Consider the following 17,500-nt stretch of genomic DNA (forward strand, 5'->3'; position numbering starts at 1 on the left):
GTTGAGATTGATTTCAATCGCCTGAAGTTCAGCCACCTCTGCAGGTACAGTCTGAATTTGGTTTCTGGACAGGTCCAAAACATCAAGCTGGCGGAGGGAACCCAGGCCACTGGGAAACTCCCTGAAGCGATTTCCAGAAACACTGAAGGTGCGCAGGGCCTTAAGCTGGCCAATAGAGGCAGGCAACTGCTGGAGCTGGTTTCCATTCAAGATAAGGACTTCCAGCTTCTTCAATTTCCCAATGTCATTTGGTAGACTGGCTGTAAACAAGGTTGGGAAAACACATCTAAATTAAAATGCCTTTTAATCAAACGAGAGAAATTGCCTTTGTGAAGAAAAGGATGTGTATACCTAGTTTGTTACTATTTATAGTGAGACTTCTGAGTTGCTGGAAGCTGCTTATAAAAGCCGGCAGCACTTCAATTTTGTTGTTGGACAGGTCAACTGTCCGGAGGTTTCCTGTAAGCCTCTGTAATTCTTCTGGGAACTGTAAACACGAAAGAAGATGACAATGTCTTAATAACCCCTAAGGGTAGCACTGGTTGGTAGGTGTACAAGCTACTCTGACTGCGTTACCTCTTGAAGACCCTTCCCAGTCAGCTGAAAAACTCCAGTCTTCTCAGAAGTCTCCAAATGAGCTTTAAGAGCGCTGTTCCCCATTTAGTGTTAGATAACTGTCACTGCACCTGCAGTTGTGGGTGTATGGGCTGTCACCCTGAAAGAACCAAAATGAATTGCATTAACTGACATTTAGTCTGCTTTACACATACACAACAAAGAAAATGTAAGGGAAAAACAGTAATATCAACGTTCCTAGTTCGCTACCTATATATCCAGTTACTTTGTCGTTAACATTAGCTAGCGTTAGCTAGGTTAGCTTTCGTGTTATCAAGCAACCCTGCTGAATAACTAACCTAATGTCATTATTTGAGGTTATATTCCAACGCATGTACATATAACACAAGGTCTCAAAGAGATATATAGCTATAAATTACCCACTTCCGAACACTTAGAGGTGACGTTAGAACACTTAAATGTAAATCTAAACTTATCCTAGCAAACTAGCTTAGGTGGCTAACGGCATAACAACGTACATCCAGGCGCGAGCTGCTAAGTTGCGAACAGCTAGCAAGATAAGCTATCTAGCTAGCAAGATAAGCTAAGCAATTTAGAACGACACAGTTAAACAACACCTACTACCAAACTTAATCCAGTACGATGGGCGTGAGAGTCTGAAAATCACAAAACAGTTGGTGGGTGGGAAACACTTGAGCTAATGGAAGTTTTGTTTGTACACCTCCTAGTCAGGAGGTGGTGCTCAACAAAGATTAAGAGTGAAATAATGCGTTTGGCATCAAGTGGTAAACACTTGGGGCACTTCAACGGTTAGGCTCGTCTGGGCTAATCAGTGTGGTCAAAGATGAAGCTAAAACATTAGAGGTTTCAATAAATAGAAAATATGAAAATGTTTATTTTCAACATTAATGTAAATATCAACTCGTCAGTGTGTGTGCTTAATTCCCTGGAATTATTCCAACTTTCCTTCACTCCATGTTTCCATCATTTGCGTCTGCCATATCAATTACCATTGCTTTTTTTCTGCATCTTGTCCACTATCACAATGTCTGATTGGTTTGCCACTACACTTGTTTATCTGTCTACATCTGGAGGTCCCACAGGATCTTAGCTTTGTTGTCCTTCACCACTCTCTGTGGTTCCACGCATTTGCACTTGAGGGTTTTCAACTCTTATGCTTTTCATATGTTCCTGTATATGATCCCTATACTTCTCTAGTTTATGCTTTCCCTTTAAGCATCTGGGCTCAAACCCAGGTCAGCTAGGTGATGACACCAACAGCCTACTGGGTGAGCAATTACACTCTAACAATGGTGGGCCCGTGTGCAGAATAGTTAGATCTTGGATCAGGTAAAACAAAAGGAAAAAACAAAACACCACTGGGGAAAACCAAACTAAAACTTCCCAGACAAAACCAGAAAATGGGGAGTCATTAGGAGTCTTGACAAAGGACCTTTTTTGATGTTAATAGTGCTTTTCCTCTATAGGTTGCCAGTCTGGATAGGATGCCAGTCTTCTGCATGCAGGTTAGTTGTCGTGTGTGTGTGTGTGTGTGTGTGTGTGTGTGTGTGTGTGTGTGTGTGTGTGTGTGTACATAGAGGTAGTCCAAAATTCAGTGAAGTACAGAGAAACAGGATGTTTTAGTGGGAAATACTTCATGAGCTATGCAAGTTCATCATATGTATGTGCATGTATACAAATAAATACATAATAAAAATTGTACTTGTATATTTGTTTGTGCACAGTATAAATAAGTTAGTTTTGGTTTTCATTAGTTTTATGTTCTTATGTGCATGTGTGTGTGCTTGTTCGGCAGAAAACAACTTCAGAACAATTCGGTATTTCATTAAATTTATTTGATTTGTATTATTTTGAACACTGATTATTAATGTGTTTTCTCTGTCTGGGCCCACACACATGTGCAGCTGATGATGACCCGCTGGAAAGATGCAGTAAAACAATTTCTATTTGCCTGGTCCTGCTTTAGAACCAGTATGTCCTGGTATATAGGCACTGAATTTAGTTCTGTTTTCTGGTTGCTGATCGGATAGTTGCAGTAATCTGTCTTGCACTCAGCTTCAAATATGACCTCTGGGATTCTGTGGAAACTGCTGTTCGGACTGCAGGAATAAGACAGGACGGAACATCTCATGACTTCATATGACCTACATGCTACAACTGGAACTTAGTTTGACAGCTTCAGCCCTGTCAGTAGCAGTGTCAGTAATGATATGCTAATCTTCATACTCTTAAACCCTATTTTATCCCTCACCATTTTTAAGGTGATGGTTCAGTCAGCACTAAGGTATATTTTTACTTTCATGTCTGGTTATGACACTGTGATTTATGTTTGGTGTTAATCTGTTGTAAGTAACTCACATCCAGTTCCATGGAGAGAGGGAGCGATTGTTAATGTTGCCATTTCCTTCTAGGGTCTCTGACTCAGAAGTGTGGAAGCCTCTAGGGATTTTTAGACGAATGTCACACTCTCCCTTCTGCCCTGTACTGGCAAGTGTGAGACTTAACATCAGAAGTCCACACCAGAAAACAACCTATCATGAATAAACATTTGGATTGGTTTCAGTGCGAGGCAAGCAAAATGTCCATTTAACCTTACTGACAGCTAGATATTACATTAGCAAAGAATACAAACACTAAGGTGTACGTAGCACACTGTAAGTATATATTGTTTTATTGGATCTGTCATAACAAGCTATTTCACTATAAGTAGAGTAAATGATGTATATTTTCCTCTTATTTCGAAATTATCTTTACACTGTCAACAGACATCGCACAGTAAGTTAGATGGTCTAGCAGTGACTAGATTCTGTAAAACTCACAATTGCAGTTTGTCTGTGCAAAGCATTGCCTTTATTTTTCATGTCCCACAGTGAATACATTAGCCATTTGCTTCATTAGAATACCACATGTCTGCTCGTAACATTTGTTAAGATATATTCTTGTTGAAGTACTCACCATTTGTTTGGAGCATTGAAACATCATCATTGCTTCTCAGCAGACTTCCTTACATGTCAAAAAATTTCTCTCTTGCCCTATCTATTTATATAACAGTAGGTGTAGAATAAGCACATACAATTGATGATGAACAGATAATGCAACCTATCTCTGACCTGGTTTGTTTTATCAGATCATTTAATAGCTGATGGGGAGCTTAGTGGCAGATTAGAATTTTTTCCGTGACTCTGAGAAGTTGTTAAATGCTGCTGAATGAGGTTTAGATGTTGAACACGCTAAAGGTGTATGTGGATCAAATATAGTCACACTACATGTTGGTCCAGTAACCTTTGGTGGAGGTGGGGGACTTTGATGTCAGTGAATCAGTTTAGCCTGTGACCCAATTAGTCTAAATTCTAATGATTTCTTTACTTAGAAAAGGGCTCAAAGACATTTAGAAATCTTATGACATGTTTTGAAAGTGTACAACTGTACAAATGTAGTCCATATCAAGTGGGCTCCATAAACAGCTGAGGAAAATACAGGAACAATAACTAGCTAACCAAATTACAAGAGGAAAAGGCTTAGTAACTGGGCTCCAACTCAAGAGACTTCACACTGAGGAGCCCGTGAAAGTGGCTTTTTCAAAGTTTGTGATTATAGTCCACAGGTGTGTAATAGCAGGGATTTGGACGGGGTCACCATGGAAGCAGAGCAGTTGCCATGGCCCCTCCATGGAATGTATCACATACAGATATCAGAGGGGGTAGATAGGACTATTCTACCAATGGCTGGACTGAAGGACAGCACAGAGGCATAATCACCACAACCAAGCCAAAAAAGACTTTACAATCCTTTATTGAGAGATTGGCCTGTAGTTTGAGAGCTGATGGTCTGATTACTGCTAAATTGAATGTTTTAAGTAAGCCAAAGTTCAAGAAAGAGTTTGTTAAATTTAGTAAAGGTTCAATCACTTCAGGTAGAATTTCTTTAAGAAAATGTGTGGGTAGTGGATCTATTAAGCAGGTAGAAGATTTTAGTGAGAAATCAGAGATTTTAGTTCAGGCTTTTGGATAAGAGTAAAGGATTCTAAAGTCTGTTTGGCTTGGTTGTTCTGATCTCTATGTGTGTGTGTGAACACTTCTATTTATTAAAGTGCTATGGTATGAACACTCCCTTTTCTTAAGTGCTATGGTATGAACACTCCCTTTTCTTAAAGTGCTATAGTATGAACACTCCCATTTCCCATTTTATTCATTCTAGGCTTCGAGAAGTGATCGTGGGGATCGGATTCATTGAGTATAAAAGTATAATGTTTGTTATGCCATGTCTTGGTCAGAAGAAGAAAATCAATCTATTGCACATTTCCAATTCTGAATGAAATGTAGTTCACTTTTTTGCATGTCTTCATGCACACAGTATAATATATATGAAACTACAGTGGTGTGAAAAAGTGTTTGCCCCCTTTCTGATATCCTTTTTTTTTTTTGCATGTTTGTCACACTTAAATGTTTCAGATCATCAAACAAATTTAAATATTAGACAAAGATAACACAAGTAAACACAAAATGCAGTTTTTAAATGAAGCTTTTTATTATTAAGGGAAAAAACAATCCAAACCTACATGGCCCAGTGTGAAAAAGTGATTCCCCCCCCCTTAAAACATCTATTAACTGTGGTTTATCACATCTTTGGAAAGCTGAGTTCAATTTCTCTAGCCACACCCAGGCCTCATTACTGCCATACCTGTTCTCAATCAAGAAATCACTTAAATAGGACCTGCCTGACAAAGTGAATTATCATATGTATGTTGATACAAAGTAATTGAGATCTATCAGTCTGGAAAAGGTTATAAAGCCATTTCTAAAGCTTTGGGACTCCACCAGACCACAGTGAGAGCCATTATCCACAAAAGGCGAAAACATGGACCAAAATTTCCCCAAGAGCGCAGTGACAACTCATCCAAGAGGTCACAAAAGAATCCACAACAACATCCAACGAACTGCAGGCCTCACTTGTCTCATGTAAGGTCAGTGTTCATGACTCCACCAAAAGAAAGAGACTGGGCAAAAATGACCTGCATGGCAGAGTTCCAAGACGAAAACCACTGCTGAGCAAAAAGAACATAAAGGCTTGTCTCAGTTTTGCCAGAAAGCATCTTGATCACCAAGACTTCTGTGCATTGACGAGACAAAAGTTGAACTTTTTGGAAAGTGTATGTCCCATTACATCTGGCATAAAAGTAACACAGCATTCCAGAAAAAGGAGCATCATACCAACAGTAAAATATGGTGGTGGTAGTGTGATGGTCTGGGGCTGTTTTGCTGCTTCAGGACCTGGAAGACTTTTTGTGGTAAATGGAACCACAAAATCCTGAAGGAGAATGTTTGTGACCTCAAGATGAAGCGCACTTGGGTTCTGCAGCAGGACAATGATCCAAAACACAACAGCAAGTCCATCTCTGAATGGCTTAAGAAAAACAAAATGAAGACTTTGGAATGCCCTAGTCAAAGTTCCCTTAATAATAAAAACCTTCATTTAAAAACTGTTTTGTGTTTACTTGTGTTATTTTTGTCTAATATTTAAATTTGTTTGATATGAAACATTTAAGTGTGACAAACATGCAAAAAAAAAAAAGATATCAGGAATGGGGCAAACCGTTTTTCACACCACTGTATGTACTATAACAACTTCAGCGTCTTTATGGTACAGTCCAGTGGTAATTTGGAGATCAGCCTTTGCAGCTCACAGGGTCGTCAGTAAAAAGAAATGACATTTTACCAATTATTATTACTAAAAGATAGTTGATTTATCTGATGGCTTATCCTGTCCTACCTCTTTTCATATGACTCTGCCTCACCACACAATTCTCCTTTGTCTTCATACAGCAGTGAATGCCATTCTGTCTATGGCATAATTGTGAATTTCATTTGGAGCTGTAGTTCAAAAAATAATGAATAACTGGGTTAAATGTATCCTAATTACTAACAAAACTATTAAATAAGAATGAATATGCATATCAGGATGTGCACCAACATACTAAGGTTCTTGCTTTTCTATGATATATCAACATTAAGCACACTGGCCACCCAAAATCAGTAACAACCTGCATGTTAACCTGCAAGTATCTGTGAATGATGAATTTCTACAAATACTTTATCCTACACCCTGCTCAGAATAAATGAATATGCCATGACTGAACATTACGATATAAGATAAGCATAACGTCATAATATAAGTGTAACGAGATGTGACCAGGGAGTGGGAGGCCGAGGCAAGTCTCCGTAATGAAGAAGGTGTTTATTGACAATATAAACAAAACCAAAACCAAAATACAAAGCACAAAACACAGCACAAAACACATCAAATCACATCATAGGAACTAGCAAAACCAGCCAATACTTTGTGTGAAGCATAACGTGTAATATAAACTTGGTCAAACACAGACAACAGACAAAAGAACAAGAGGGGTTTAAATACCTGTGCTGATAATGAACATAACTAAGAGCAGATGTGACATGAGTAATTAATGCTGTAGGGGCGTGACTATGGACAAACATACACACACACCGGGAGGAATCTAGGAGAGGTAGGCCGTGACATGAAAATAAGGCTACAATAAGCATAAAATTGTTCCAGTACAATTTTGCAAAGTTTTCTGTTCAGTTTACCATGAACAGTGCAAGCAATGTATCTGTTGGACCATCAAACAAAGAAGCCACTAATCTGCTCTGAGGTGCATCTCAGCAGGAACTAGTAGGCATTGGGTCATGATGTTAAGTCATTTGCATATACTCCCTTTGAGAAGCATGGAGACTCATCTCCAAATCAGCATAAAAGAGATGTCCTTGATAGATAAAGATTGTTGGTATAGTTTTCTGGCTTTCCTTCTGCTAGTAGCTATACAGAGACATAGTCCTAGCTTCTACACCCACACATGGTCAGTGCTCTTGCAGTTCTACATGTCTGAGTAAAAATCACATTTCAGAATTCAGTTTCCAGTTCTATTCCCACTGGGCTGGATGTGTACAGTATATAACAGAAGTAAATACTTCCATGTGCAAAATTGTATCACCTCTGAATATATGCATTATTTCTATCACAAGTGTTTTCTCTTAAGAACAATTGAAAAAAAACAAAAACTTTAGAAAGTCTACAGGCCTTAAAGTAGAAATCCATTCCAAAACAATTGAATACACCTGTGATCACTGACACATTGTCATTTTAATTTTTAATTAGTTTCCGACTCATTGTGATTTCCAACTTGCACGCTCATCAGCACAAAACTGCTGCACTGAAAAAACATTGAATGCACAATAAATGCACAGAGCACAGAGTTGTAATGATACAAGGCTGCATGAGTGGAAAGGTGTTCGGAAGACAACATTTATAGATGGTGCCTTGAATGTCTGTGGCTATACCAAACCTCCAGTCTCCAGACAGTGGATTTTTCCAGCATGATAATCCAGAGCACACTGCCACAATTGTGCAAAACTATGGTCAGGCTAAGTATGTCACCTGAGTTAAATCCAATAGAACACCTTTGGGATATTTCGGCACACTTTTGGCACATTTTATATAAATGTTAATAAACAGATTTTAGAAAATGTTAAAAATGGACAAAACTACCTTAAAAGCCCTAACAGGAAGTGAAAGTCACCAATGCATTAGTTTTTGCAAATAAGAATCACACAATTTTATACTTCAGAGTACCTAATAAAGATCCATTTACATTCTACACTTCACAGTAATGCAGCATGTATTAAATAATACATGTCTTTGCTATGTCTGCACGTCTTTGCTATGTCTTTGTGGTTTGTATGTGATGTCACTGCTGGGTTTCTGATGTAGTGGCTTGCTGGTATGTTATCTGGGGCTTTTTCATATTTGTCTTTCACTTTGACTGGCCTCCTGCTTTACTTTTATGTCTCTCAGATACTTACACATTGCTCAGGATGGGAAGGCAATCAGCAATTCTTTGCCCTCATTTCAAACTCTAAAGCAGCTAGTCTCTAAATCCTCTGTGAATGAGTAAAAAAATAATTGTGAGCATGAAATAAACCTAGCCAACACACGCTTCAGCATTCATGAAACTGACTAGTGTGTCTTTGAGAGCTTGCCCCTGGTGCCTGGTTTCTCCTGGTTACTTTTGCTACTCCATCTCATCATCTTTCATTATCCGTTTCTATATATGGCGATTTGTTTGAGTGTCTTTGCAAGGTCTTGCTAATGGTATGTTTCTTTTTTTTCTTTTTCTTTTTTTTTTAAATCGATGATGTAACTTTGGAATTGTTATCTTAAATGTTTTCTCCACACTCCAATTGCAATGGCTTCATCACTTGGACATCGTTATCATTCAGAGTAGAAATGTATGGTTTCTGTGGCTTTTGTCTGTGGTTGTATTTAGGACACACAGAAAGCCCCAATTTGCAGGGTGCTTTGTGATGCTATCTCTCCTTTACACACATTAGCAGTTAAGTAAGAGATTCCTGGATGTCTCGTAACTTCAATATGTAGGTTGTTGCAACAAGTTGGGACAACTTAATCAGAAGTACTTGAAATCTACGACAACCACAAGAGTGGATTCACAATAAACTTCACAGTAGTTTAACAAGTATAATAAGAGTTTTAGCAAAAAAAACAGAATATATATATACATACACACACACTATATTTTATATATATATATATATACATACACACACACTATATTTTATATATATATATATATATATATATATATATATATGCATACACACACACTATATTTTATATATATATATATATATATATATATATATACATACACACACACTATATTTTATATATATATATATATATATATATATATATATACATACACACACACTATTTTATATATATATATATATATATATATATATATATATATATATATATATATATACATACACACACACACTATATTTTATATATATATATATATATATATATGCATACATATATACACACACACACTATATTATATATATATATATGTATACACACATACTCACACTCTCTCTCTCTCTCTCTCTCTCTCTCTCTCTCTCTCTCTCTCTCTATATATATATATATATATATATATATATATATATATATATATATATATATATATATATATATGTCATATCATAGCATGTATACTAATTTCTAAAAGACTCTAATTCTCAAACAAATAGCTCATTAAAGCAGTAGTAATGTAAATTATTTTAGTAATAATATAATGATTTGATTAGTCATAAACATAAGCAATGGGAAGAGAGACACATTCCGCGTCTGAGAAAATTATGTTGCCCTAAGGGGCGGAAGTCTCTCTGATGATGCAGCTTTCTGCAAAATACCATTAAATGAGGTCACTGTCATCATCAGAAAGTATGTCATGCAGTTATACTCATAATCAAAAGGAAGTTAGGAAAATTAACATGTCACCCCATAAAGGTAAAGTAAAAGGGAGGAAAATTCCCTGTTAGCTAAGCTGTCCTATGACCAAAATTCTGTTTTAAATTAAATTGTAATGAATTGTAAATTAAATATATTAAATGTCTTTTTGGTGTATCCCATAGATGATAACGACACCTGAAATATACCTTTACACCAATTATCCCATCATGCTGAGAATATCTCCTGTATATATTAAGACAGTGAAGCTATTATCGTAGTCAATTTGCTATATGTTGAATTACAAGTTTGAGATGTCAGAGGCAAAAAAAACCCCATCACATTTTAAATTATATGGGAGACTCCAGTGCTATGTCTCACCATGTGTGACATTCTCTCTAACTGACCCATTCATTTTCATTGATGATATAATCAAAGATAAAAGAAGTATGGTCATTTCAGAAATGTATACTAATTACAAATAAGTATATCCATTCAATAGGCAGTGGTTCTCTATGCAAGACCAGGACAAAAACTGTGAATTTTTAGACTGCAGGAGTTTTTTATATTCTACAAAGCAACCACTTTATTTGCTAATATCAAAAGCTTTTTGAGAGAATTAGAACTGAAACTGTCTGGTACAAAAAGCATCTCAAAACATTGCAAGGTTGAGCGTGGGAAGGTTGACATACTCTATGCAGTTATTGAATTCTGGTTATTTTCAGCCAGACATCTCTTTGAGCCTCTCTACTACTGTGATGTATGCTCATTCTAGCAGAGGAATTGAAACTCAGTGTATTGTGTACACTCTTTATATCCTCTGGGTTGCTAAATTTGCATACTGTTATATATACTCATTCTAGCACAGGAACTGAACTCAATGTATAAGGCACTCTGTGTTGCAAAATATTCTTTGCATTCTGTGATGTATGCTTATTCTAGCAGAGGAACTGAGCTCAGTGTATAGCATACTATGGTGTGAAAAAGTGTTTGCCCTCTTCCTGATATATTATTTAAGTTTGTCACACTTAAATGTTTCAAATAATCAAACTAATTTAAATATTAGACAAAGATAACCCAAGTAAACACAAACACTTTTTAAATGAAGATTTTTATTATTAAGGGGAAAAAAATCCAAACCTACATGGCCCTGTGTGAAAAAGTGATTGCCCCCTAAACCTAATAACTGGTTGGGCCACCCTTAGCAGCAACAAATGCAATCAAGCATTTGTGATAATTGGCAATGAGTCTTTTACAGCACTGTGGAGGAATTTTGGCCCGCTCATCTTTGCAGAATTGTTGTAATCCGGCCACATTGGAGGGTTTTCAAGCATGAACCGCCTTTTTAAATTGGATTTAGGTCAGGATTTTGACTAGGGCATTCCAAAGTCTTCATTTTGCTTTTCTTAAGCCATTCAGAGATGGACTTGCTGTTGTGTTTTGGATCATTGTCCTGCTGCAGAACCCAAGTGCGCTTCATCTTGAGGTCACAAACATTCTCCTTCAGGATTTTTTGGTAGACAGCAGAATTCATGGTTCCATTTACCACAGCAAGTCTTCCAGGTCCTGAAGCAGCAAAACAACCCCAGACCATGACACTACCACCACCATATTTTACTGTTGGTATGATGTTCCTTTTTCTGAAGTGCTGTGTTACTTTTACACCAGATGTAATGGGACATACACCTTCCAAAAAGTTCAACTTTTGTCTCGTCAATCCACAGAGTATTTTCTCAAAAGTCTTGGTGATCATCAAGATGTTTTCTGGCAAAACTGAGACAAGCCTTTATGTTCTTTTTGCTCAGCAGTGGTTTTTGTCATGGAACTCTGCCATGCAGGTCATTTTTGCCCAGTCTCTTGAACACTGACCTTAACTGAGACAAGTGAGGCCTGCCGTTCTTTGGATGTTGTTGTGGGTTCTTTTGTGACCTCTTGGATGAGTTGTCACTGCGCTCTTGGGGAAATTTTGGTCCATGTTTTTGCCATTTGTGGATAATGGCTCTCACTGTGGTCTGGTGGAGTCCCAAAGCTTTAGAAATGGCTTTATAACCTTTTCCAGACTGATAGATCTCAATTACTTTGTATCAACATACATATGATAATTCACTTTGTCAGGCAGGTCCTATTTAAGCTTTCCAAAGATGTGATAAACCACAGTTAATAGATGTTTTAAGGGGGGGGGGGGAATCACTTTTTCACACTGGGCCATGTAGATTTGGATTGTTTTTTCCCTTAATAATAAAAACCTTCATTTAAAAACTGCATTTTGTGTTTGCTTGTGTTATCTTTGTCTAATATTTAAATTTGTTTGATGATCTGAAACATTTAAGTGTGACAAACATGCAAAAAAAAATAGGATATCAGAAAGGGGGCAAATACTCTTTCACACCACTGTATATTGTATTGTAGGAACATTACAAGAGAGGAACTGAACTCAGTGTACCATATACTTTGTATACCGTGTGCTGCTAAATTTCAGTAGGGTTAGGTTTGGTTGTGCGTGGGGGCAGCATTTTCCATCAATATTCCAAACTCAATTTGCAATTTAATCTCAGATTAGGCTTTATTTATGGTCAGAAAACTGATTCCTTATGTTATTGGGCTGTACCTATATATCGAAAAATATTTAAAATGTTTACAGATTCACTTTGCATGAGTTTTTAATGTATGATTAAACCAAGTTAATAAAGTGGGATAATGGTTTGCAATAAAATGAACTAAGTCAATAAACATAATGCATTTTTGGTAATTGCCTCTTTAATAATCAGTTATGTATTTTTAAATATGTTTGTGAGTTAAGTAAATGATAGCAGACAGTACTATTCAAAAATACTGGTAGAAACAATATACTGCAGGATGATCTCATCAAAAACTCCAATTAGTACATAAATACCAATTAGTACAAATAGACAAGATATCACTGAATTCCATACAAATGACGCTGTAAAAAAGGGTACAACTATAAGTCCCTAAGAAAAGCTACACCTGTAATGCGCTAATCCTAAAGAAAGATACAACTGTAATACCAAAACCCTAAGAAAAGATACAGCTGTAATACTCTAACCCTAAGAAAATGTAAAGCCTCATTTGTTAAATAATGTTTATGGGGAAAGCTATCAAATGTGTAGTGAATTAAATCAGAGTTAGAAACCTTATTAATACTTTTTCCACCAGTATCTATTTGATCCATCCAATACTAAAATCTATAAACTATGTATAAACTCAATCTATGTACTTTTTGTGGTATTGGCATTGTAATGCACTGAATGCACACAAGTAAACAATGCAGGTTAACCAGCTGATTTTGCAGACTCAGCAATATAATACCACATGCCCTGGTTTTTGAGGCACACATCAAGGGAAATGCAAACGTCAGAGGAAACACACCCCCACTGTAAGCTTATGGTCAGACCTCTATAAATCAGCACTGTGTGTCAGATACAGTAGCAAGCGTCTGACCCAGGAGAGCAGTGAGGTGCAGAACTCAGCAGCAGTGAAATGACAGCCTCAGCACTGAACATCCCACTGTCCATGGTGAGCTAAACTATAGAGTAGAAATAGAGTAAAAAATTTCTTTATACTATAAAGATTGAGCATAAAGATACCATATAGTCTAAAGATTGCTGCATAACCATTACTGAAACTTTATCTGTGATGTTAATATGATGGCGGGCTCAGACAGTGTTCTTGGTTAGAGTTGAACTGAAAGCAAATGTGTTCCACAGGTGGTTTTCGTGATCGGTGCCATCATTATAGGAGCACAGGGTGCCCCAAGAAAGGAGCACCACAGCGGTTATCACAAAGGCCAGGAACCTCCGTTATACCGCCTGATACTGGACCATCAGCCCAAGGCTCCATCCATCCCCATTCGCTCCATCAACAACGACTCCATCTCTCCATGGGAGTACTTGTAAGGTCTCCAGATGCACCATCAGCATGTTTTAGACTCTTTTTCATGTTTAAGATTTTTTATTTTTACTTCTGGTGTATGTGATCTAAAAATTATGTTGATTCTGGGACACATATATGAAGAAGTATCTCTGAGTCATATTTGACCTAGATATCCTAATGCCAATGAAATTTGCTCTCGTTGCAGATACACTCATGATGACAGCCTAATTCCTTCACACATCGCTGAGGCCAAGTGTCTGCTCAGTGGATGTTTAAACATGAGTGGAGTGGAGACCCGAGATATGGAATCCAGACCCATCTTCAAGCAGATTTTGGTTCTCAGGAAGGTGCGCGGAGACCAGAACAACTATTACTTCCAACTGGAGTATAAAACCATATCAGTCGGATGCACTTGTGTTCGACCATACGTTGAGCAGGTCTGAGGAACAGAAGCTGATTGAGCTCTGATCACACGGCTGCTACCACTCCAATGGATTACTTACCTCACTTTTATTTATTTATATCATCATTAATGCCTTTTTATGGATATATGAGTGTTATTTATTAATAGTTTCATTTGCTATGAATTAGATGTTATTGAGAGTTTATGGAATTATTTGTTCAATTTTTATTTATTGACTAAAACTAGTCTGTAAATAACATGTTAAATTAATTAAATTAATCCCTTAAATTAAGTAATTGTATACCTGTTAACTGTGAAGTATCTTCTCTACTATAACATCTCAAGTAATGGAAATGACAGAATTTGGCAATGAACCATGTGGAACTGAAATTTTTGACATACTTCAAGATTACAATTAAATTATTTAAACAATGACTATTCTCACAGGACTGTAAGAAACATTAGCAGATGCTGAGTAAATTACAAAATAAGTAAATCATTTGTTTTTTGGTTCATTTGAGTTAATGTTGAGTAAATCACAAAGTTAAGGCCATACCACACAGCAATTCTTTAATGCCTTTGCATCTAAAATATATTACAATTTCTGTACAGCATTGAACAGCCAAATCAGATACCAGCTGATCAGGGAGGTGGTTGACCATATTTACAGAAACAAGAGTTTCAGAGTTTCACTCAACAAAGTAGATCCTAGACAGCAATTAAGAACACATTGCCCATGCCTGTGTGTGATAAGGGTGAGGCATGAAAATGTCCAAACGCTTTCATGTGACGTTTTTCATCCACAACACACTCTCTCTCTCTCTCTCTCTCTCTCTCTCTCTCTCTCTCTCTCTCTCTCTCACACACACACACACACACACACACACACACACAGATTTGGCACTGTTGGCTCCTCTGATTAAGTCAGTGATGTTCCTGCCATAGACTCTGCTGGATCACCACTCAGTCACTTTCCTCTGGTAAAATGGCCAGACAGCAGCCATACACAATGACAGTACAACATCACGGTGTTGTTTCAGTGTCATAATCTCATTTGTTCCAAACTATTAAGCTGGTAGCTCTATAGTCAGTCCTTTGGTAAGTGGTGTCCAAGTGTTCAGCATGTGCAGTAAGAAGACCTCAAGGCACCTGGAACGTAAACGTCAAAACCATGATTAGGAGCGGTGTGAAAAGCACACATCCACACACCAAACGGATTTCACACAGTTTATCAGCTGAGTGACAGCATGCAAGCATTAACAAACACTGATTACACACTTTGGGGCAGCCATCTTAAATGAAGGAAAAGGTTCTTCTAGTGTCTAGCAAATGTTTTACATTCTTACATGTTTGTTTGTTTGTTTGTTTATTAAGCAGTAAAGTGGTGAAAACAAAGACACTTATAAACAATAACACTGGAAGCACACATCATACAGATACACACATCACAGATGGACAAAAACATCTATTCCACAGTTTTACATCACAAACACACAGCACGGTCAGTCCAACGCTGCTGCGTTTGTCTTTCCTTCACCAATCAGCCATGCAGAGCGACCCACTACTACAAGCTAGGAGCTGTGCTCCCTAACTCCTATATGCATATTATTAAACTACAGGCTCTTGCTTTGAACTGCGCTTCTGTCACTGAACTACCGAATATATTAAACAAAAAGGAAGTTTCCCGCTTGCTCTGAAATTATGCCATTGGGTAAGTGTGTTTGGAAGCCAGAGAGTTGCTTCCAAATCACATGTGGAGGTCACCACGAACCTCTTCCCTGGCGCGAGACACTGTTTGCCAAGGACCTGATTTTGGGACACGTTCTCCATGTAACACAATGACAACACAGGTTCTGTCTACTGCCATTCTACTGTCATTCTACTGCCATTCTACTGCCATTCTACTGCCATTCTACTGCCATTCTACTGCCAGTCCAACTCCATCTGCTCCTTGTGTCTCCTCACCTCCTCAGCGTGCTTTTCCTGCAAGGCAGAGAAGAGATACATACTCAGCTTAGGCAAACATTTACTTATTAACATTATTAATAACAACTGAAGGCTATTGGGGCCTGCTTAGCGTATGCAAACATCATCTAAAAATTGAAATTCTTTGTTACTCCTGTTAGCATCTGTCAGTGAAGCAATCTTTCAAACTAATTCACACTTGGAAACTAATACAAAAGCAGCATTAACATGTAGCAGTCTCTGCTGTAAAAGCAAGAGAAGGATCTGAGTAACTGAGGGCCTAAAAATCACCTTCTCCTGCAGGCGATCCAGCATGGCGGCGATGTGAGCTTCTCGGTTTTCCTTATTGATCTCCATTCTTTGCTCGAGCTTCTCTTTGGCTGTCCTGATGAAGTTGCGGTGCTCGTGCAGGGCTTTCTGAGCCACTTCCCGCTCGTGCTCTCTCTTCTCAGCCAAGTGCTTCCGTAGTTCCGCTTCCTGACACTGATCGTAGTGGCGAGACACACAGCAGGACAGCGAGCTGTTACGCACAAGATCTTTCTTGAGGATTCTGAACATTCTCAGGCTCAATGATGATGTTAGGCACCTTATAATCTTGGACCAAATATGGATGTAAGGGGAAAAAAAAAGCTTTTGTTGCTTGTCAAAATGGGGCACCTATGCGTAGAAGACTTTCTGAAACCCAAATGGATGACCACAAATGTGAAAAGAGATAAGCAGTTTGTCGTCTGTAATGAATGGATACGTTTGTTCGTAGGGGGAGGTGATCCTGACAGGGAGCGGGTATTGGAAAGGCCTCACCTTTCTCCTCTCCTCCGCTGCGTCTAGTTTCTTCTGAATCTCCTCCAGGGAGGGGTCTCGGCGGGGAGGGATGGTGGGATGGAAATCACGCTGCCCGTCGAATGAGGGAGGTCTCAAGATGACTTCAAAGGCCTGACCCGACGTGCGCTTGTTCAGTTCTATCACCTCCATGTCTTTGATAATGCACAGGTTCAGGTCTACGACTCCTGCTCAGGGAGCCAGGTGAGAAAGAGTAGATTAGGTAAACAAAGATGGACAAAGCCTGAAGAAGAAAGTTGAAAAAGAAACTAGAGACTCCAAACTTTACCCTTTAATGAAAATGTAACCTTTAATAAAACACACTTAGAGTTTAGGTACCTTGTGGAGTTTTTTTGGTTGGTTTCTCTTTAGGTTCTGGAAGGACACAGGAACAAAGAAGGGACACTAGGGGGAGCTCCCTCATCTTCTCTTTGTAGGCTGCATGAGGAGAAGGCCAGAGCTATTTCAGCCATATCCACTAATGCCATGTGC

At 38.1% G+C, this 17,500-nt stretch overlaps 4 protein-coding genes across 7 annotated transcripts in view; 1 reads left to right on the forward strand and 3 right to left on the reverse strand.

The window, feature by feature from the left end:
- Nucleotides 1-1,304, reverse strand: part of lrrc57 (leucine rich repeat containing 57) — a 10,057-nt gene extending 8,753 nt beyond the window's left edge. Inside the window, exons 1-4 of one of the 3 annotated variants that reach the window (XM_026999911.2) lie at nt 1,201-1,304; nt 577-715; nt 352-487; nt 1-260 (exon numbers count right to left, since the gene is read on the reverse strand). The exon at nt 1-260 is cut by the window's left edge and continues 9 nt beyond it. In XM_026999911.2, coding sequence (XP_026855712.1) covers nt 1-260; nt 352-487; nt 577-660 — 480 coding nt within the window. In that variant the 5' untranslated portion in view covers nt 661-715; nt 1,201-1,304. The other 2 variants (XM_026999910.2, XM_026999912.2) reach the window with 2 other exon arrangements.
- A 1,169-nt stretch (nt 1,305-2,473) lies between these two features.
- On the reverse strand, nt 2,474-3,104 carry il17a/f2 (interleukin 17a/f2; the record flags this gene model as incomplete). The annotated part of the gene is made up of 2 exons (XM_026999890.2): nt 2,956-3,104; nt 2,474-2,696 (listed from the first exon to the last, which is right to left on the reverse strand). Coding segments are annotated over exons 1-2 (372 nt in total), but the record flags the coding sequence as incomplete, so codon positions are not given.
- Nucleotides 3,105-13,428: 10,324 nt separating this feature from the next.
- Nucleotides 13,429-14,264, forward strand: il17a/f1 (interleukin 17a/f1). The gene is made up of 3 exons (XM_026999891.2): nt 13,429-13,464; nt 13,656-13,840; nt 14,027-14,264. The coding sequence occupies exons 1-3, from the start codon at nt 13,429-13,431 to the stop codon at nt 14,262-14,264; spliced, it is 459 nt and encodes a 152-aa protein (XP_026855692.2).
- A 514-nt stretch (nt 14,265-14,778) lies between these two features.
- Nucleotides 14,779-17,500, reverse strand: part of stmn4l (stathmin-like 4, like) — a 4,973-nt gene continuing 2,251 nt past the window's right edge. Inside the window, exons 3-7 of one of the 2 annotated variants that reach the window (XM_026999918.2) lie at nt 17,348-17,446; nt 16,991-17,196; nt 16,481-16,672; nt 16,190-16,207; nt 14,779-15,373 (exon numbers count right to left, since the gene is read on the reverse strand). In XM_026999918.2, coding sequence (XP_026855719.2) covers nt 15,365-15,373; nt 16,190-16,207; nt 16,481-16,672; nt 16,991-17,196; nt 17,348-17,446 — 524 coding nt within the window. In that variant the 3' untranslated portion in view covers nt 14,779-15,364. Of the gene's footprint in view, nt 15,374-15,437; nt 16,208-16,480; nt 16,673-16,990; nt 17,197-17,347; nt 17,447-17,500 lie in introns of those variants that run through there. The other variant, XM_026999917.2, reaches the window with a different exon arrangement.

This window comes from Electrophorus electricus, chromosome 13, assembly GCF_013358815.1.
Source record: "Electrophorus electricus isolate fEleEle1 chromosome 13, fEleEle1.pri, whole genome shotgun sequence".
NCBI lineage: Eukaryota > Metazoa > Chordata > Actinopteri > Gymnotiformes > Gymnotidae > Electrophorus > Electrophorus electricus.